Source organism: Condylura cristata, unplaced genomic scaffold (genome assembly GCF_000260355.1).
Source record: "Condylura cristata isolate star-nosed mole 26May11 unplaced genomic scaffold, ConCri1.0 scaffold00013, whole genome shotgun sequence".
Lineage (NCBI taxonomy): Eukaryota > Metazoa > Chordata > Mammalia > Eulipotyphla > Talpidae > Condylura > Condylura cristata.
In genome coordinates this window covers 2,838,601-2,860,153 of record NW_004567114.1, presented here as the reverse complement: position 1 = coordinate 2,860,153, position 21,553 = coordinate 2,838,601, and the positions used below count along the sequence as shown (strand labels likewise).

The window sequence follows — 21,553 nt, the reverse complement described above, 5'->3', positions numbered from 1 at the left end:
CGGCTGATGGGTCAGGAGCTGTGGCGGTGTTGGGAGCTGGTGGCCCCGGGGTTCAGGACCCCAGGTGTGCTCTCCTCACCTCCCAGCATCTCCAGGAGTAGGAATAGGTGGGGCCCTGAACACCGAGGGCAGCCCCCTTCCCCGGCAGACCGGCCCTGGCTACATCCTCAGAGACAGTCAGTGGACAGAGGGAGAGGCGGGATGTCCTGCCCTCACTGGAGTGCAGGCCCCTCAGCTGGGCGAGCGGCAAAGCAGGCTGTCTGGCAGGCGGGCCCAGGGCAGCCTGTGGCCCCTGGTGCCCAGCAAGGGTCAGGCTGCCTGGAAGGAAGCAGCCGCTGGCTCAGGCCGGCTGGGGCATGGCTGACCAGTGGAAGACACCCCAGGACTCTGGGCCGCATCGGAACCTCCAGCCCAGGCAGTGGTCGGGCTTCTCCACGCTCAGGCAGTGTGGACACCACTAGGCCCCGCTGTCATCTCCAACCCCCAGCCCCAGTGAAATCCCAGGGGCCCTCTGCTCTGGCTGCCCCACCTGGGCAGCCAACTGAGGGTCCCCCAGGACTACTAAGGCTCTGGCTCCAGCGTGACTGCTCACAGCCCCCTCCTGCCTCTTCTCTGGTTTGTACTGCCTGGGGGCTGCGGGGGGCGGGGGGAGGGAAGGGTGGTGGGGCGGGTGCCAGGGCACATGCCTGCAGGGACAAGGGGGCCTGTGAGCTGAGGGACGCCCAGCTGCTCCCTGAAGCTGGGCGAGGAGTGTGGGCCTTTGAAGACAGCGTCCGGGTCACCCTCGGGACGCCTCAGATCTCCGCCCTCATGGGACTGCGAGGGTCCCGGTGGCTCCTCTGGCCCCCTGGCGCCCTGCCCTTGAGTCTGGGTACATGCTGGGCACCCTGTCCTAATGCAGCACTCCCCCTCTGACAGACGGGGAGACTGAGGCATGCAGAAGGTCAGTGTCTCAGTGGAGGGCACCCAACCAGGCAGGAGGGCAATTTAGCCCCAGGGCGGTCCGGTCTCGCCAGCCGCCCGACTGCTGTGCCTCCCGGCCTAGGTGCCTGTGTGTCCACAGCAGGATCTGGGGGTGCCAGGGCTCCACCCATGTGGCCACCACTTGGGGGAGGCGCCCACTCAGGATGCAGGGAAAGTTGGAAGCCTGGGCTAGGAGGCCGCAGTGACCATCCAGGTGACGCTCCTCAGTGCGCAGGTGCCAGGGGGCGGAGTCCTGGCATGAGCTGGACCAGGGGAGGGGCAGCCTGTGTGCTCAGAGCCTGGGGGTGGGGGGAATGATACAGGGGGCCCCTCTGGCCGCAGTGGGGCATGGGTGGCACTGCCTCTGCTGCCTCCTTTCCTGCCCTCTCTTCTGTGTCTCCCCACCCCGCAGAGCTCCCCTCCTTATTTCAAGGCCTTGAGGCCATGATGCCACAGACGGGGCCTTGGAGGTGGGGCAGAAGTGACAGGGCACTTCCCAGTAGACTGCAGCCAAAAGTCCGGGACCACCCTCTGGGGCACCTGCCCCCTTTCCCCAGTGTGGGGCACCCAGCCCTGGGCTGGGCCCCGCTCAGCACTGCGGTTTGTTGAGGTGCTGGGGAGGGAAGTCCCAGCCCTTCACCCTGCAGGCAGCGCTGGTCTGAGCCTCCAGACCTCTGGGCAGGCCCCCACCCCACCCCAGTGCCTGACTCAGGGTCCAAACAAGGCGTGGGCTGCAGCCGGACTCCCGAGAGACTGGCCCCGGCTCCTTCAAGAGCAGTGATGACGCACACGCTGATGTCAGCTGAGCTCCTATCACACGAGGCCCTGTCCGAGTGGTTTCACAGCTTACTCATTTAACGCCCGCATCCAGATGCGATGGCTACCCCCCATTTTACAGAGGCGGAAACTGAAGCCCAGAGAGATTTAGCTATGTGGCAAAGGTCACACAGCCAGTATTTGAAACCAGGCAGTCTGGCTGTGGCTCTGTGGGCTTCTATGCTGGCCTGTCTCAAGAGCACTGAGTTCAGTGCCCCCCCCACAGTGGGTCTCATCAGCGTGCAGAGGGGGCGCGAGTTTGGGGAGCGCAGAGGCAGGTGCAGACTGTGCAGTGCTCCCTCACCCAGCTGCCCTGAAACATCCACGGTGACTGGGACCCCAGGATTCCGATGCCTTTGGGGTCTCTGGAGCCAGGGCTGGTCTGGACGGAGGCTCTGCTGCACCCTGCCAGCCCCCACGCTGCACCCTGCCAGCCCCCACCCCCTCCCTCCAGGTGGCAGCGGGACTAACCTCTCCGGACCTGGCCCAGAGAGGGGCTGCCTCTGACCAGTGTCACACAGCCCAGTTCTGAAGCCCACAGGGCCCGATGCTGCAGGGATGTCCCAGGGTGGCCCAGGGCTCAGGACTGTGCCTGCGGGGTCCCCCTCAGGTCCCTGACTGGGCCTCGCTTGCTCCTTCTTCACCGCATCCTCCAGGTGACTGTAACGGGCCTTGGGTCCCTGGGTCAGGAAGACAGCAGCTTTGACTCAGCCCCACCCCACAGAACTCTGCCCCGCACCCCACCCACCCTCCCACTGCCTAGTACCCTGCCATCAGCTCATGGAGGGGCCAGATATGCCCATATCTTCTACCCACACCTCCCTCCATCATTCCGACGGGGATGGTGTCTGCACCAGCGTCACTAAGACGTGAGTGGGGTGACCCACAGGCTGGTTAAGCTGTGAACTGCCTGGCAGAGCGTTGACCCCGCGAGTCTCAATGGGGCTGAGAATCTGCGCACTGACGGATGCTGCCTGAGGTCTGCAAACCAGCTTGAGGACCAGTCTACAGAGTGCTGCCCTGTGCAAGGACAATGCAGTCACACGAGTACTCTAACTCTTCGCAGTGTCGTGTTCAAGAGTAAGCAGGGGCCTCCCTGGTGGCGCAGGGGTCAGTCCCAGCACGATCAAGAGATCAGCCACTGCTGCACGAGTCCAATCCCTGGCCAGGGAGTGACCGCTCCTGTCTCTGTGTCGCTCCCCTCAGCAGCGGGTTGGGTGGGTCTGCCTGCTCTGCTCCCCATTCTGTCTCTGGTGAGTCCTTTCATTCCCCCCAACCTCTGGCCTACACCCCAGTTCTTATATGCATAAATAAATAAGAATAAATATTTTGAAAAAAGTAAGCAGGTGAAATTACATTTTAACCATGTAATCTAGCTTACATATTCAAAAATGACCAGTTGCACAGTTCATTTGTATATATTCTGCATTCTTCCGGGGGGTATCGGGTCGCTGTGCTCCGTGTATGCTTCACACGCCCAGCGCACCTCCGCTTGGCCGGTCACATTTCCAGACTGGAGAGCCACGTGCGGCCGGCGCTGCTGCGGGGACCGGCCCAGCGCTGACCAGGTGCTGAGACACGTGCTTCCCGGCTGCGCCCTCTGCCGGCGGCTCCCAGCACTGCCGTCCGAGGCCGAGCCCCTGATGGGCCGCAGGTGCTGGCTCCGCATTCCCCACCTGATCGCTGGAGAGCGCCGGGTGGGGTGGCCTAGGAGCAGCAGCGAAGCTGGCGCCAGTGGGAAGAGGACTGGTCACCTTTCAGCCAGGGCAGGGGCGCTTTGCTGACAGCAATGCGGGATTGGGCCCTAGTCACCCACTGAGAGCCACATGCACGCTTCCCTTAACCCTAGCTGCGCAGGCTCTAAGTCACGATTGTACCCTGGGGCTCCTAGTGCCCAGCTCACATGGGACCCTAGATTGTGCAGCACAGTTCAGGACCTGGCCGACACTCAAAGAACATTTTTCTGTGTTTTCCCTCGAGACTGCCCCCAAACCCTGGGCTTTCACAGGACTGGCCTTCCTATTTGCCCCACCCCCACTCCGCACCCCGCGGGGCCTGCGAGAGGGCCCCTCGGTGCTCGCGCCTGCGGTGGCTTCTCGCCGCCACACGGGGGCGCAATTGCAAACTAAGGGCCCCCAGTCCTACACAGAGGGGAGCCGGAGCCCCTGGGCCCACGGAACGTGTGACAATGGCCCTGGGGCAGACACCCTGTCTTCTCCCTGCGGACCCAGCTCTTCACACCTGGCCCTTTCCGTCACCCTGCAGCCACACACCTCTAACAGTCGTGTCCCTGGTGGGGACTGACGCTGACATACCCGTGGTGAGAATCGGGAGCCTTCTCTGTTTTCCATTTCCCAAAGTTCCCGGGAACTGTCCCATGAGTGAGGCAGACGCATGCCCTCTTCCCAGAATCCCTGCCCCTGTACTTCTGGGATTGTGCGCCTCTGACCCATCCCACCCACTGCTTGCAATCTGGGTGCAGGAACTGGGGACTAAAAAGTCCAGAAGGGCCTCTTCTGTCATACTGTACCAAAGGGTGAGGAGAAGCAGGTTTTAACAAGGAGGGAAGACTGGATTATTTTTTAAACACTCTTTGCCCACGTCGGGCACATTTCCTTGAGGGCCTATTGTATCCAGATTTCACCCACTCCCATTCCAGCTCCCTCTGATGTGGCTTCTACTGGGTCTGGAAGGTGCTGCAGCATCGACACTCGGGAGGGCAGCCTTGCCCTCTTCATCCGCAGACATAGGACGGCTGCTGCCGCCAGCCTTCTCCCCTTGTCCCGGGTGTCCCGTTGGGGGGCCGTAGGAGCCCTGCCTGGACAGGCTGGGCAGGGTAAACGGCCTTGGAGGTTTGGGCTGCCAGGAAGAGGTTTAGGGCAGTCAGCCTAATACGGGCATTTGGAGGCTGGTAGGGGTTTCAGGTAGGGAAAAGGGAGGGACCTAGGACTGCGCGCAGAGACGCGCAGTTTTTGGAAGGTGCCAAAGAGGGCGCACCAGCCTTCAGGGCTTAGCACCGGCACTGGGGCCGCGTGCACCGGGGAATCAGGGTTGCCATGGACAACGCGTTCTGGGCGGAGCTGTTGTTGGGGTGGAGTTTGCGGGATGGGGGCGGGGCCTAGGGGGTCTGAGCCAGAAGCGGAGTTGTGATTGGCGGAGGCCGCTTGCTCTGGGCGGGGCCTGGGTGGGGGCGGTGTTGGCGTGGGGGCGGAGCCTTCGGAGGAGCGGGGAGAGGCGGGGGCGGGCCCTGAGAGCTGGAGCCGGAGGCGGAGACGTGGTTGGCGGGGACCGAGCGCCCTGGGAGGGGTCGGAGCCGGCGGGGGCGGAGCCGAGCGGGCGGGGGCGGCGCTGGGTCGCGCCGGGCCTGGGGCCGAGGCGGCGCGCGGCGCTGACAGCTTTGGTGGCTCGCGGCCTCCCGCCCCCCCGGGTGCCCGGCCCCGACCCGGCCTGGCCTGCCCCGGAGCCATGAGCCCCGGGCTGCTGCTGCTGCTCGGCAGCGCCGTCCTGGTCGCCTTCGGCCTCTGCTGCACCTTCGTGCACCGCGCTCGCAGCCGCTACGAGCACATCCCCGGGCCGCCGCGGCCCAGGTGAGCGGAGGGTGGGGGCGGGGGCCTGGATGGGGCGCTCGGATGGGGGGTCGGGGGGGCCGCGTCCAAGCCGGCGTGGGGACCGGGGGTCAGCCTCGCCTTTAGCGCGCGGCCGCTTGGAGACGGCGGCCAGGAGAGGGGCGCTAACTATTCTTAGTAACAAATTACTCACAGCCGCCGCAGCTGCTCGGCGCCCACCGCGCTCTGCTGCGCCCCACAAACGTGATGGCAGCGACAACCCTATTAGGTAGGCGCGATTGTTACCCCATCGTTCAGACGAGGAGACTGAGGCGCGCAGAGGCAAAGTCACCTGCCCAAGGTCACACAGTTGGTAAGCCTAGATTTAAACCTGGGTCAGCCTGTCTCTAAAGTGGGTGCTCTTAACTTCGGGACTTTGACGGGGTCACTCAACCGGGATCGGAACACACTGGACCTTGGCCACATTCCCGTTTGTGTTTCTGTCCAGGCAGGTCCTTTTTGTCTTCTCCTTAGCGCTTCCATTCCACCCTTGGCCCCCGCCCCCAGCCGGCTTGCCCCTCCGCACTAGAAGCTCCCCTCTCTGAAGCTTAAATCAGATGTGTCTTTTCTCTGCCCCACGGCTTCCCGCCCCTTTAGAACCGAATCTGATTCTCCAGTAAGTCCACTCCGTGGCCAGCAAGGCCCCTGCTGAGGTCTCAGAGCCCGCTCTGTGCTGTTCTCTCCCTCCTTGCTTGCTGCTACCCCGTCTCTCGTGCCCTTAGCCTCACCCCTCACCTCCCTGGATCTTGCTGCCTCTAACACCCTGGCCCCAAACTCCCCTGCCCCCCCCCACCAGTCACCAGTCACCTTCTTTTCACCTGTTGGCTGTCTGTCTCCCCTTTAGAATGTGAGCCCCCGGAGGGCAGGGCTGCTTTGTGTTTGCTTGTGTACCCCTTGCGCCTGGCACGTTGCAGATGCTCAATAAATACGTGTTTGATGAATGAATGAACGGTGGTATTAGACATACTTCTTAAAACCTCAGGACGTAAACATTCTGGAAGGCACCCACCTCCCGCACAGGCCAGATGCCCTGGTGTTAGAAGCCTGAATCTTGCTCGGTGGGTTCAGGAAAAGATCTCCGTGGCTGGGGGCAGAGAAGCCCCTTCTCCCTGCGGGTTCTGTGTGCTCCCAGGTGGCCCTGCCCACCTCGGGGTCTTCCTCTCCCTTGCCTGGCAGCTGAGTGGTCCTTCACATAGGCCATTCTCCCCTCAGCCTTCCAGACCTGGCTTCAGTGCTAACTCCCCAGGGAGCACCGCCCCCCTGTGTTCATTGTACAGACTCCCCGTCCCGGCAGCTGCATACTGATTTGTGCACCCTCATGCTGAATGTCTGTCTCTCCATAGGGCTGTGTCTGTCTTGTTCACTGCCGTGTGCAAGCAGCATCTGGCACTTGTAGCCGGTGCTCGCTAAGCAGGCATTCACGCTGGATGGTGGAACCCACCTACGAGCTCCTTTGGGCCCACGATGGCCCTTTCAGGTTTCCAGAGCAGCCATCCACTGCTTGCAGATGAGCTTTGCCTTGGTTTCGATAGGTCTCAGGACTTGATCTTCTCGGAAACCCGAGTGCTTCAAGCACCCCAGAACTAAGCCCCTCTATCTTGGGAAGGCAGAACCTCGGAGTCAACTCCTCTCCCCCTATCTTTTTTTACACAACGTTTTAAAAATAAAATTATGCATGCCATCAAATGTCCCCCCGTAAAGTGTGCGATTCTGTGTTTTTTGTACCGTGACAGAGTGGTGCACTGGTTGTGTGATAGTTCCAGAACATTGTCATCACCCTCCAAGGAACCCCCTCCCCATGAAGGCCTCGCTCCTCATTTCCCTTACAGCCCCCGCAGTCCTAGAAAAACCTGCTCTGTCTGTCTGGATGCGCCTGTTCTGGACATCTCAGAGCTGGGACCACAGAACCTGCAGCCTTTGTGCCTGGCTTGCTCCACCAGCCTGGGGTTTCAAGGGCCCCCCATGGAGTGACCCGCTCTGGCCTGCTTTCCTTTGGATGCCTGCATCCTCCCCCACATCTCACACCGGAGTCTGCATGTGACCTACAGGTGTGCGTGGGTGGATGGAGGCATGGGAGGAGGCTGAATAGAATTATGAGTGCTCTTTATGCTAAGGAAGTGAACTGACTGATGCATATGCAAAAAGATTTTGGATTAAACATTGGTGGGTGGTCAAATAGAAAAACACACCAAATGAAAGTTCTGGAACCTCTTCTAGCACAAATCAGCTGCTTTGGCATTCAAAGCCTGGAGCCCTGGGCATGATTGACAGCACCGTGGTTGACAAGAAGTCTGTGTATTGTGTCTCCACTGCTGGCATCTGCCGCCTGGGCTTGGGGCTTTGCCAGCTGGCAGGCAAGGAGCCCTCTGCCCCGGAGGAGGCAGCTACTGTGCCCCCCAAGCCCACCCTTCACCCTCCTTGTTTTGGAGGGGTCACCAGATGCTCTCTCCTCCAGGACGCTCCCCTGAGTGCCCCACTTATTCCAAACCACATCCTACTGCAATGATCCATGTAACTGCTGAAAACTCAGACCCAGGCCCTGCGCAGACACTTGTGACTCCTTTATTTCTCTGACACTGCCCTAAGCGTCCTCATCAGCTCCCACTCTCCTGGTAGTGCGGGCTGACTGTAGTTTTGACAATGAAAAGTCTCTCCAGCTTTTGTTTATTTCGAGGAAGCGTTTCACCTTCCGCTCCCGGGCAGCGCCTGGCACTCCTCCCACTCCTCCTTGCCAAGCTGCCAGGGCTGGAAGCATTCCTCAGGGAGCCCAGTGGCTCCCGGTGATGGGGAGACCCACCTCTGGCTTTGGGGGCCACCTTGCCCATGGACTTTGGGTGCCAGATGAGCACCCACCACCTCTCCTGGCGTGGGACACGGCCAAGGGGCCCGCCCCCACACATGAAGACTCCCCTTCATCCCTCTGGGTGGCCTCACAGAAGGCGCCCCAGAGGACTCTGCTGCAGTGACTGTCCAAGGCTCCCCCTGCCCCAGGAAACCGGGATTCCCACAGTGCCCATCACAGTGTAATAGGGGCTGGTGGGAGAGGCAGGTTTGGACTGTCCCCTCTCATGGCAGGCTGCTCTGCCTCGTCCAGTCTCGAGGGCATGCCAGGGCATGTCCCTTCTGTCTGCCCTCCACCCCAGTGTTCTACCATGTCCTCATTCCATCATCTCTTACCCATTTACTGCTAAAATCAGGTCTCTGGTTCTGCCTTTGCCTCTTAGCGCCCCCTGCAGGAACCGGACGGGACAGCTTGTTTCCTCTTGCCTGCCCATGGGACCTCGGAGTCCCTCACTGACCCTTCCAGGTGGCACTGGAGCCCAGTGGTTAGGAGCGCATGCTCTGGAGGCTCTGGGTTCATACTCTGTTCCTTCCCAGGTTAGTCAACACTCAGCACTCCCTCCCAAAATGTGCAGCTTTGGGGAGTGGCCGCCATGCTAGCTTTTTCTGGAAGTCCACCCGGCCAGTCTTGTGCGTGGTCCAGGCCCTCCTTTCTGCGGGCGGAGCTGTGTGAGTTCGAGGTCACTGCCCGGGGTGGCCTCAGCCGCCCGGGGCCACTCTGCACTTCCCAGCCTGTGTCTGCGCCCCACCCCACAGCCTGCTCCCCTTGTCTTCCACCCCTCCCCTACCCTCCTTCCCTTTATTCTCACCTCCTACTTCCCCAGCGAAAGCCAGGGTGCAGCTGCCACAGCTGCCCCTTCCCCGACAGCCCACACACCCGTCCCCCTCCCCGCGGGCGGCCCTGCTCCTGGCCAAGGGCAAGCTGCTCAGCGGCCGGCAGCCCTTGCCTGCGGTGTGAGCGTTCCTCCTCTTCTCATTTTATGTAAGATGTCATTAAAGAAGACTTCTTCGCCCTCTCGCTCCTCTCCAATTGGCACCCCGGGAGCCCGCCTGCCTTCAGTGCCCTCTTGTTCTGTCTTGAACCCACCACCCCCGCTGGCCACTTTGGTCAAGGTGCATCGCGCCATTGTGGGATGAGACCCCACAGGTGCGGGGTTCCCCTGTGGTCTGGCCCCGCATCCACCTGGCCGGGGCACCCCCGCCCCTCCTCATCCTGCCTCTTCGCTGGCCTCCGGCTCCAGCTCTCCTCTGAGCCCCCCGCTTCCTCCTGCTCAGCCTTCCCGGCTCTTGTACCTCTCTGCCTGCACCCTCCGCGGCGGCTCGGTCCCTGGCCCTGGTCTGTCCCGCTCGGGCCCAGGGGGTCACTGGCCCCAATGGGCTGTGAGCGCCAGCTCTCTGCTGGGGACTGTCCAACCTCCAGCCTGAGCCCTCCCCAAGGCCACCTCAAATACAGGGTCTGCTGCCGAGCGGTCCACGTAATGGCACACCCCCTCCCCCGCAGGCCCACAGCCAGGCGCTTCACTGAGCCCCTTGTCTCAGGGTGGTCCCCAAAGTCCATTCTGAGCCAGTTGAGTGAAAGTAGCACATGCTTGGGGGTTGGCTGAGGGAGGACGAAGGCCACCACGGCTCGTTGTCTCTGGGGCGACCGAGGCACAGCCCCTGGGAACTCAGCAGGCAGGCGCAGGTGCAGAGCTGCCCTGGGGTGACCCGCTCTCTGCCCGCACAAGCCCCTCTCCTTCCTGCACCCTGAGGAGCAGCAGCCCACCCCCACCCCCCCCCGTGCCCTGGCTCACCCTGGGCACCTCGCTCGGGCCCCACGTCCGAGCTGTCGCGGGTCCTGTTGCTCTGTGTGCGGGATGCGCGCCTTCCGGCTGCCTCCAGTCCCCCCGCTGGCTCCTCACCCCGCAGCTGCCCTCACTGCTGCCCCCAATGGCCTCTCACCGGGCAGTGTGAAAACTGTCCATTTGAAACTCAAGTCAGACCTGCGGCTCCGCAGCAAAAGCCCAGGTTGCCCCCAGGGCTGTGAGCTCAGGCAGAGCGCAGACACGCCCAGAGGGCGCAGGTGACCCGACTGGCCTGGTCCCTCCCCCCACTACCCCCCCCTTCAGTCACATGGCCTTCTTGCTCCTCTTTGATCCGATCAAGCAACGCCCAGCTCAGGACCTTGGCAGCTGCTGCTCCTGCTGCCCCCTGGCCCTCACTTCCTGCAGCCCACACGTCACTTTCTCAGAGAGAAGGCCCCGGAGCTTCCTGTATGGAAAGGCCATCGTGCAGCACAGCACCCCCCCCCCCAAAGGACTTTTCTGCTCTCGCTCGCTGGCTTCCTATTACCTGCTTATTTACTTACTCTCTGGCCTACCCCCCCCCTTCCTGGACATGTGAGCCCCATGACCCAGGAAACTCCCACTGCAATGCTGTCCTCCCTCACCTGAGTGCTGTAGTGAGCGAGGTGAGCTTGCTGAGTGTCCCCGAGCACCTGGGGACCCGCGCCAGGGTGCCCTCCTGCAGGCGTCTCTGCCTCCTGGGCCACACTCCGATTCAGCAGGGCGTGGGGACACCCTGGTCCCAGCCCCGCCGCTGTGGGCAGGTGACGTCCCCTCCAGACTCCGTCGTCTTACCTGTAGAATGGGTTGGTGATAGAGCGGCCTCTGCAGTGTGGGGCGGGCAGACGCTCGCTGGGCGCTCAGCCTGTGGCAGGCAGTGTCGGGGTGACGCTCGCAGTGGTGAGCCAGGAAGATGCAGAGGAGCAAAGCCTTCCCCCCGGGGGTGCCGGCCGGCGACGCGCCTCCCCGAGCCCCAGCCCCCATCCGCAAAGTGTGCCCAGTTACCCTGACCTCACGGGGCTCTGCGGGGCGGGAGCCCCCAGGGGTGCCGTCCGGTGACCTGAATGTCTCCGTTTCTTCTAGTTTCCTCCTAGGACATCTCCCCTGCTTTTGGAAAAAGGACGAGGTCTGTGGCCGCGTGCTCCAGGATGTGTTTTTGGATTGGTGGGTCCTAACTTGGCATTTGTTGCCCTTAGTCTGGAGTAGGCTCCTCGGCCCAGCTGTCCCCCCTCCCACCTGGCCAGGCCACCCCAGCCCAGCAGCCCCCACCTGAGTGGAGGGGGACAGATGCGTCCCGAAGGCCGGAGAGCCGTCGCCCGCTGCCAGAGTTAAAGCCGCCCCCAGCGGCGCTCGGGCCTGCTTCCTCATCTGCAGTGGGTGGAGGAAAGCTACAAGACTGGGCCCTGTCCTGTTGAGGGGTGCTGTATTCTCAGTCCCACCTTTTGGGGTAAAGGATGAGTTAGCAACCTACTCCGTGGACGTGGGGATGGAGGCCCCACGGCACAGCACTCCGCAGGGAGGCGGAGGCAGTGGCCGGCACTCTGCTGGCCTGCGCTGAGCCGCCTCCTGGAAGGGGTGCGGCGTCCTGCCTGCGGGGCCGGGCTGACCGCCTGCCGGGCCCACGGGTGACAGCCACCTCGGGCTCCTTGGTTTCCAGGGCTAAGAAATACGGTCCCGTCGTGCGGGTCAACGTCTTCCACAAAACCTCCGTCATCGTCACCAGCCCCGAGTCAGTCAAGGTAGGAAGCGGAGTGGTTTCCCTGGGTTGGAGCCTGTGGGAGGCATGTCCCAGAGTCCTACCACTGGGCTGGCTTCTCAGGGGCCCCAAGGGGATGGCGTCTTTCTGTAACCGCCTGTGTGTAGGGGCGCCTCCCAGCAGGACTTTGCAAGTGGACAGTGAGCGCGTCTTTGCTCTCTGGCCCGGCTTGGTAGGAGTCGGGCCCAGCTGGAGCACCCACCTTGAATTAGCTTAGCTCTCGCAGCCTCGGGCTCTTCATCTTCAAAGTGGGTTTTGAATCGTCTGTCAGGGATATGATGAGAATTAAATATTGATTGATTGAATAAATAGTGTCCAAAGTCACTTACATGCCATTTTCTGTGTTCTCCCAAATCATTTCCCTGTTGAACACTCCTATGAGTCATCTACTCGCTGGTCCTCATTTAAGAGATGAGGCGGTGTCACTGCCAGCAGATGGGACCTGCCAGGGAGCTGGGCGTGGCCAGCAGTGTGGGTGTCAGAGGGCGTGGCTTCACACAGCTTCTGCCACCAACGAGACCCTAGCACAAGCCACTTCGTCCTTCTCTGCCTCAGTTTCCTTCTCCTTAAAACAGGAACAAATCGGCTCTTAGAGTGTGAGATGCATGTGAGTTATCTCACCTGTACCTGGCACACAGCAGATGCCCAAAAATGATGGTCTGTTATTCTCATAGTGGGTACTTGAAGATGTGTGGCAATGGTTCTCTGCCTGGAGAGCGTGGTGACACAGTGAGGAACACATACAGCGCAGGCCCTCATGAGGAGGCAAGTGGGACAGTCATCTGACAGGCGATCAAAAGTCAGTGCATTAAAACGTTTTATTTCAGACATAGACACAGTTTAACACTTTGAAAAGCACACTACCGGGGCAGCAGGGCTCACCTGTCTTTCCTGCAGTGTATACTCTTCGCAGTATATTTCGATAAACCCAACTTTCCTGCTCTCCAATAAGTAAGCAAACAAGCAAATAAAATAAAAGCATACCACCAAAAGCTATGCCCAAAGACCTCCATGATACTAGATGACAAAAGAATTTGAAGATACCTAGATGATGAATTACGTTCAGTAGTATTCAAGTATTAAACCAGCCTTGCATTCCTGTCATGATCGTTTGCTGATGTGCACAAGGATATGTAGACACAATTTGTTCATCTTTATGGATTTGTTTATATGTTCATTCTTATAATGTACTTGTCTGGTTTGGGCATCAGGTTAATAGGCCTCTTAAGATAGGTTGAGAAATACTTTTCTCCTCTGATTTCTGAAAGTGTTTATATAGGAGTGGTTTCTTCTGCTACTGTATGGGAGTTTGGTGAAGGAAGTGTTTTCAGTTTTATTTTCATTACACCTTCAACTTCTCTAATTCACATATGGCCATTCAGATTCTCTATTTTTGTTTCAGGTTGGGAATGGCATTTTTCCATGGAATTTGTCCATGTCAGCTAACGTGTTGAAATTATGGGTAGACAGTTGTTCATAGTATTTATAGGATCTGTAACAATATCACCTCCTTCATTTCTGAGAATAGCAATTTGAGCTTTCTTTTATTTTCTTCCTCAGGCTAACAAGAGCTTTATTAATTTTATTGACCTTTTCAAAGAACCAGTTTTTGTTCTATTGGTTTTCCCCATTCTTTGTTTTATATTTTATCAATTTCTGTTCTTTATTATTTCCTTCCTCTACTCTCTTTGGGCTGAATTTATTCTTGTTTTGACTTTAAGGGTGAGAGTTTAGATAACTGATTTTATATCTTGTTTATTTTCTAATGTAACTATTAAAGACAATATATTTTTCTGTAAACACTACATTAGCACAGGTGTACCACAAACTTCAACCTAGATAACTGTTGTTATTTTATTTTCATTTAGCTCAAAATATTTTCTTACTTGTTAGTTCTCCTTTGAATTGTGGATTATTTAGAACTGTTTTGTTCAAATCCTAAATATTATAATATTTTTCCTAAGATTTTCCTGATACTGGTTTCTAATTTAAAGTCAGAGAAAGCACTCTTCGTGATTGCAATCCCTTTAAATTAAAGCTTTCGTTATGACCTGGCATATAGTCATGTGCAAATGTTCGTGGTCATTTGAATGTATATTCATGGATGTTTAAAAGACTATATATTCTGTAATTAGAAATGTCAGTTAAGTCAGGGTGGTTGATAATGTCATTGAAATAGATTTACTTATTTTGGTAACTACCAAGAGAGGAGTGTTGAACTCTTCAACCACAATTATGGATTTGTCTTTCTACTTTCAGTTTTATCAGTCTGGCTTTGTATATTTTGAAGTTCTATTGTTTGGTGTGTACACATTTAGATTTGCTATATCTTTGTGATGGATTGGCCCTTTATTTTTCGCAACTTCCCCTTTCATTCTCGGTAACATTCCATTTCCTAAAGTATATTTTGGTCGAGTATTAATATATCTGCTCCCACATACGCTTACTGTTGCATGCCATATCACTGTTTTATCCATTTACAATTCTATGTTACGGGTAAAATTGAGTTGTCTCATAAAATCTGACAATCTCTGCTTTTTAATTGCAGTGCTGAGGCCATTTATATTTAATGTAATTACTGATATGACTAAATTTAATGCTACTACACTGCTAGTGGTTTTCTGTTTCTTGTTCCCTTTTCCTCCTTCCTGGCCTCTGTCAGATTGGGTATGTTTTAGTATTCTATTTTATCTCCCCTTGGCTTATTAGCTCTGCTTTCTCTTTGTCTTAGTGGTTATCCCACAATTTGTAGTATAATATTTAACTTACATCAGTCAAATCAAATGATATTATATCATTTCATCTGTCAACTTGTAAGACTCTCTAGTTTCAGACATTAGATTATGCTCTGCTTTGCTTCTCTTTATATTATTTCTATGTAGGATTTTAAAATTTCTTGGCTGTATGGGTTCTTTGACCATACTTATAATATTAGTTTTCAAAAAAGTCTTGAAGTTTTTGTCGGTGGATTCCATCATCTGTTATTTCTGGACCTGTTAAAGGTTAAGAGTCCCCTGCTTTTTGGTATAAGCAGTGATTTTATGCTAGGCACCGAATATTGCCAACTATACACTTTTGGGTACTCAGCTTTATTTTATTCCTTTGAAGGTGAGTTGGGAAATGTTATTTGCGGATGGTGAAGTTGCTTGCAGGTCAATCTGATCTCCTCTTGGTTTGTTTTAAGATTTTTGTAGGTTGATCTAGTATTGGACTTTACTTTTGACTTAGCTACTATGTAGTGTCCTTTTTCAGTACTCTAATTAAAGTCACATCTGAGGTTTATCACCTCTGGCCTGTGAGAACTGAGTAATTCTGTGTTAAGTCTTGAGAGTTTGTTTCCCAAACAAAAGAATCACTTAGCAATTCTTCTTTTCCTAAAAGTTGTTTTTGACCTGATTCTTGGAGTTTCACCCTGTACACGCACAGACTGGTCATCACCCAAAGATACGAGAGTTCCCTATGCATATTTCTGCCTAGGGAGTTTTTCTATGTAGAAAAACTCTGCCTTGCCGTCCTTGCCGTCTCTGATGTGCCTGGACTGTTCTGTCTCATTAGTTCAGAAATGTCAGAGACTGGAATTTTTCTTTTAGTGTCTTTGTCCTGAAACTGCCTCTGAGCAGAAAGCTGGAGTAACTCTAGGCTGTGGACCTCACATCTTTTTTTCTTCTTCTTCTTTATTGAGGTCATGTTGGTTTATAACACTGTATGTGGTTTAAAGGAATAGGCTCACAGCTCTTCAGATTATGTTATCACACCACACCACCATGCACCACCAAAGCACCAAGAGTGCTGAGCGTAGACCACTGAGTCCCCCTTACCCACCTCCATGATGCCCCACCCAACAGTCCCCCTCTGGTAGCGTCTGTTCGATAGTCAGATCTCTAGGGCTTCTAGACCTCATTTAGATTAGCTTTCTCTTCTTTCCTTCTCCTGAGAGTCACAGTCCTGCACTGCCTGTCACCCCAGTGCCTGAAAGCAGCCATTTTGTAATTGATCTGTTTTCTTTTAACATTTATTTATTTATGCATACAAAACTGGGGTACAGGCCAGAGGGGTGGGGGGGGGTGACGATTCACCAGAGACAGAGTGGGGAGCAGAACAGGCAGATAGACAAAGCACACTGCTGAGGGGAGCAGCAGACAGGTCAGGAGAGGGCTGCCGTGCCCTGTGGGTCACTCCTTGGCTGGAGATCGAGTTTGTGCTGCAGCGGCTGTGATAGATTCAGAGAGCTGCACTTTAACCCCTTGTACCACCAGGTAGGGCCCGTGATCTGTTTTTGTTTGTTTTCATTTTTCTGGTTATTTAAGGACAGAGAGCAAATCTTTAACTATTTGGTGTGCAGGAGCACCACCTCAGAGTGGGCAACTGGACAAGGCAGCAGGGTGCGGGGGCCCCTTGCAGCACTCATGTCCCAGAGCCCCCTTACTGGGCCCTCAGAGCATCTCCTGGCTGGGGAGAATAGGTTGTGAGGAACCTGGGAGTGGGGCATGCATGTCAGAACTGTACAGCTGTCTCAAGCCAGGGTGCCTCAGTTCAGCAGGGGAGGGGCGGACTCTGACCTCGGGGCGCTCAGGGTCTTCTGAAAGGGTCCTGGGAGGTGGCCTGAGCGGTCACGGTCTTTGGGCAGGAGACAAAGCCGAGTCTTCCCCTTGGGAGGTGGGTGGGTGGTGAGGGAACTTGGCTTACAAATGACTGCGTGGGGTGGGACCCCCCAGCTGTGGCTTGTGCCCCAAAGTCACCCCTCTCTAGGGTTTTGCCTGGAAATTCACAGACCCCAGCAGCCCTTGGGTTACTGGACAGCAGAACTAGTCCCTCACCTGCAGGAAGAAGCTTAGCATCCTGTGGTGCTCTGGAATTTTCCCCTAAGCCTCTCCAGCCCCATCTGCTGCCTGTCCCTGCTCCAAATACCACTGTTTGGGTCACAGGCTCCCTCCCCCACCCATCTTCCCCCCCTCCTTCCCTAAGCAAATTACCCACTGTCAAATCTGCTTCCAGCCACTAGCAAATATGTAACCTTGGGCCAGTTTTAAATCTCAGTTTCGTCATCTATATGAGAAGCATATATAGATGAGCGCAGAGAGGGCACCCACACCTCAGGCTGACGGGTGTGAAGTGAGCTGCAGGATGGGGGTGTGCAGCCGCCCCGAGGGAGCACCTCCGTCCTGCGGGAGGAGGAAACCGAGGGGCAGCAGAGAGGAGGCATTTGCCCAGGTCATTGAGCAATAGTTGGGGGGGTTGCTGAGCCCGAATTCTGTTTCAAGCCAGCCCAGCCACAGCCCGAGCGTTACCCCAAGGGGTGCACGGCCTCAAGGGCCATTGCCGATGGGACTGCCACTGCCCTCCACTCTTGGGCAGGCGAGGTGACCCTTTCTCCAGGAAGCCTTCCTTGACTTCCGGGTGCTGGGCTGGCACAAGCAACACTGACCCTGCCCAGATGCCCCCTCCTGGTGCCTCCCCTCCCACTCCCTGTGTGAGAGCAGCATCTGCCTTGTCTTGATCTGAAGGCTGCCGTGGGGGCTCGCTGCACTGGCCAGCCAGAGCGGCCACGCTGCCCCTCAGCGCCCCAGCACAGAGAGGAGGGGATGACTTGAGGGCAGGACTCCAGGATTAGCTGAGATCACACCTAGGAGGTGTTCGCGCCTCTGGCTCGGGGTGATTATCTGGGGCATGTTCCGCAAGAATCAAGGAAACCGCTAAGCGCTCGGCTGTGTCTGGCGGTGCATGAGCTCATGGGATGTTCTGGGCCTTCAGAAGTTCCTGATGTCCACCAAATACAACAAGGACTCCAAGATGTACCACGCCATCCAGACCGTGTTTGGGGAGCGGTAAGAAGCGGGCTGGGGGGCGGTGATGAGGGCTCGGGGGCTCTGAGAGGTGGGGGCGGGGGGCGCTGAGCGGGCTGGTCTCTGGGGTGCAGAGAACTGGGATGGCACCAGGACCTGGCTACCAGGCCCCCCTCCTCGTCCCCACCTGAATGACAGGCAGAGTGCTGGGGTCTCAGAGCTTAGGCATGCGGTCACCCCACTTCTATTTTGTGTCATAGTAAAATGCCCAGACAAACCTCCACCACCTTTACCCCCGGGGTTTCAATTCTGTGGCGTTTGGTGTGCACAGGGCGGTGCCGCTGCCTCCATTGGCTATTCCCAGCCCCTGTGTCACCCAGGTCACGCGGCCTTTGTCCCCGCAGGCTGTTCGGTCAAGGCTTGGTGTCTGAATGCGACTACGAGCGTTGGCACAAGCAGCGGAGGGTCATGGACCTGGCCTTCAGCCGCAGGTGAGCCGCAGGGAACCCGCAGGCTGCTCCCGAGGTGACCCAGGCGGAAGGGAGGACGGAGAGGCCGCTGGGAGCCCAGCTGGCCAGAGGCATGAGGCTGAGGGAGGGCCCGGGTGGCGTCGGTGCAAAGGGCCGAGTATCAGGTGCTTGGAGTGCAGGACCCAGCCCCCGGGGCTGCCCCGCACCAGACCCCATCACCCCTCTCTGGGCTCAGTTTCATTTCAAGGCAACACTTCGTTTTGTAAGTAACCTCCGGGTTGAGCTATAACCCACTACGCCATACAAGCGCTCGTTGAAAGGTTCGCTTCAGTGGCGTTGATGTATTCACAAGCCTGTGCCACCATGGAGCCATTCAGCCTCAGGACATTTTCATCACCCTCAAGGCAGCCGCTCCCCATTTTCTGTCAGCTCCTTTCAAAGGTAGAGTTCGCTTTCTGTCCCTATGGATTTTCGTATGGAAGCGGTGTCGTGACTCCATGGGCCCTGGGCCTGGGCCAGCTCTTCACTCGGCACCAGCTCTCCCAGGCTCGCCCCGGGGTTGCTTCCTTTTCATTCTCCCGGCGCGGACATAACCACATTTTTGAATCCCTGCTTCAGAGGTTTCCACTTCTTGACTGTAGTGAAGAATTCTGCTCTGCACATTTTAGTACAGGTTTTTGTGTGAACAGAGGCTTCTATTTCCCTGGGGTGTATATGCAGGAGTGGGATGGCTGGAGAGTCGCTCTGTCCCCTTTGAGAAAGATCATCTTTGAACTGGACGTGATTTCAAATTCATGGGAAAAGCAGAATAGTCTGAGGGAGTCCTGCATGTCTTTTGTCTAGAATTACTAGCTGTTTAAATCACCATTTGCTTCATCATTTCTCGTCTGTGGACATATATTTTTATTCTCTGTATTACATATATATGTGTGTATATATATTATATATATGGTGTTTTATCAAGTTCTTTTTTTTAAAAAAAGAAAAGATGTTCTCTCACTTTTTAATTTTAAAACAAACTCCAGTTACAGTTCTGCTGTAATCTTTGGGAACTTCAAATGTAGAACTATTTTCAGCTTTGTGCCTGGTTAATTCAACAGCATCTCTCTCTGCTTTTCCCTTGAGAGGCTGCCCTCTTCTTCTCCTTTCTTTTCCCACCTCAGGCCTTGCTGACAATTTCTCCCTGCCTGTAGTGCTTTTTTGAAAAACTTGAGAGAGACTGGAGACAATGTCATCCTTTCCCCTAAGCGCTTTTGGTGTATTTCCTGAGAACCAGAATGCTCTCCTACGTGACTACAGCTCAGTTATCAAAATGCTGCTATTTAGCATTAACCCAACTCTGTCATCTCACCCACAGTGGGGCTTTGAGTCCTCCACTGCACAGTTAAGGTGATCTCTTCGTGTCTGGGATGCAGCCCAGGCTCGTGTGCTGCGCTCAGTGACCACCTCCCTCCATCTCCTTCCTTCCGGACAGGCCTAAGATCTTCTTACTTTCTTGGCCCAACACTTTGGAGGAGAGGCCAGTTTTGTAGCCTAGGTCTTGCTTTTTGGTGGATGCTCAGGGCCTCACGCCAGGCGGAATGTGCTGTCATTTGTCCCCTTGCTGGGCAATTGATTTGCTCAGTCGTCAAGGCATCATCATTCAGGTTTCTCCACTATAAAGGTATGTTTAGGACAAAATCTGTGGGTACGTAAACATCTCTCGCTGCAATCTCTTCCCTGGTCTCCGTTCTTCTTTTCTCCCTCTCCCACTGAACCCACCTCACTGCCCTGGAGAGAGCTTGCCAAAATGCAGATCTGACCATATCACTTCCCTGAAGACGCCAGTGACTCCCAGTCATCAGGAAATGAAGGCCAATCCTCGTCCCTCCTCCTGTCTGATCTCTAGACCCCACCAGCCCTCTCACTCCTGGTTTGCCTCTTTCTGGAACTACTATGCTTCTTCTGGCATCTTGGTCTTTGGTCCTGCTCTTTTCACTGACTTCTGTACACCCCAGGGAACGCCTATGCCCCTTTTATACCCAGCTAAGATGCCACTGCTTTGGGGACATGTTCCCTAGCCCTGTAAGGCTGAAGCCATGGCTCTGTCATTTCCTCTGCAGTGATAGTCAGTAACTTCCACGTCCTTAACCAAACCACAGGCCCTCAGTGGCCAAAGACAGCCTGTCCTGAACATCTGTGCCCAGCATAGTCCCAGGCACTTTGCAAGCCCTCTGGGGATGGCCAGAGAGTGAGTGACTGTCAAATGACTTGGACAGACTTGGTCTCATGAAAAGTGGGCAGAATTAAGAATGAGAAGGAATAGATTGGAAAGAGGCATTTGCTTAATAAGTCATGATTGTGCCAAGAACCAGGTTTCCAAAGGCTAACCAAGCCGACATGGTCCCTACCTCAGGAGGTTCTGAGATTATCAGAGCAAGTGACAGCCACTGGTCATAAATACCAGCGGCATTGTCTTGATGAGATTTCTCTAGCACCTAAGACCTTTTCTTAAACAGTGCTTTATTTATTAAGCATTTCACCAATATTTTCATGTAAAAATTTTCAAATTGTGGTCACACATATAAAACATGACACTAACAATCTTACCGATCTTAGGCGTGCGGTTCACTAGCACTGAACGCATTGACAGGGTCAGGCAACGTCAGTCGGCATCTTTATTTTTCGGTCTTACAAAAAGGTCATTGAAAAGATGACTATTTTCTCAGAGATGCAAAATTCACAATGTTTCATGAAAGAAGCTTTGGAAATTGCTTGTGTCGATGAAAATGTTATCAAGATGTGGTCTATTTTCACTCACTAATGAGAAAAGGCTAGAAATCACTGATGAGTTTAACCTGCATAGAATATCATTATACACTTTTAATAAAATTGCAAGAGTAAATTACAAATTTATGCTTTCCCAGACATTACTTTTATTGCAACGCCTTAGTCTCAGTCATTTTCATCAAAGACAAGGGGATAGGGATTTTACTGTACCTCTAACACCCCAGTCAAACCTTTTGTATCCATGACAACTGCAAGAGATGCAGGATTGTTAATGTGATAACCAGCTACCTGCTCTCCAAATAGTCAACTCAAATATGAATTTAAAAAGACAACTACAAACAACCTTGTGAATAAATCTATACGTGTAAACCATGTAAACGTTGTGAAGAATATACCTAGAGTCCACGGGAGCTAGGAATCACACCTCACTTAGTGACCGGGATATGCTTTGAGAAACGTGTCAGGAGGCCATGTCCTTGAGGTACGAACACCGTCGCGTGTGATTACGCAAACCTAGGTGGCAGAGACCCAATCAAATCTGGGTCCTGAGGAAGCCTACTGAGACCACTGCTGCATGTATGCGCTTGTCTGACCAACTGTCCTGGTGCAGTATGTGACTGCACTAGGCCTGTCAGTGGTGTTCCTGACGTGTGGCATTCTTGTGTTTGCCTGGAGAGTGAAAACTATTTAGGGGGTAAAGTGTCAGGTAATAGTCAGGTAATGGAGG

The 21,553-nt window shown here is 55.2% G+C and overlaps 2 protein-coding genes across 6 annotated transcripts in view; both read left to right on the top strand.

Moving 5' to 3' along the window:
• HHIPL1 (HHIP-like 1) overlaps nucleotides 1-4,529 on the top strand; it is a 17,632-nt gene extending 13,103 nt beyond the window's left edge. The window contains exons 10-11 of the mRNA XM_004682018.2: nucleotides 3,292-3,476; nucleotides 4,524-4,529. Coding sequence (XP_004682075.1) covers nucleotides 3,292-3,476; nucleotides 4,524-4,529 — 191 coding nt within the window. The remainder of the gene's footprint in view (nucleotides 1-3,291; nucleotides 3,477-4,523) is intronic.
• A 625-nt stretch (nucleotides 4,530-5,154) lies between these two features.
• LOC101626562 (cholesterol 24-hydroxylase) overlaps nucleotides 5,155-21,553 on the top strand; it is a 29,442-nt gene continuing 13,043 nt past the window's right edge. For all 5 annotated transcript variants that reach the window (XM_012724456.1, XM_012724457.1, XM_012724459.1 and 2 more), the window contains exons 1-5: nucleotides 5,155-5,366; nucleotides 11,132-11,212; nucleotides 11,706-11,787; nucleotides 17,556-17,629; nucleotides 17,992-18,078. In XM_012724456.1, coding sequence (XP_012579910.1) covers nucleotides 5,245-5,366; nucleotides 11,132-11,212; nucleotides 11,706-11,787; nucleotides 17,556-17,629; nucleotides 17,992-18,078 — 446 coding nt within the window. In that variant the 5' untranslated portion in view covers nucleotides 5,155-5,244. The remainder of the gene's footprint in view (nucleotides 5,367-11,131; nucleotides 11,213-11,705; nucleotides 11,788-17,555; nucleotides 17,630-17,991; nucleotides 18,079-21,553) is intronic.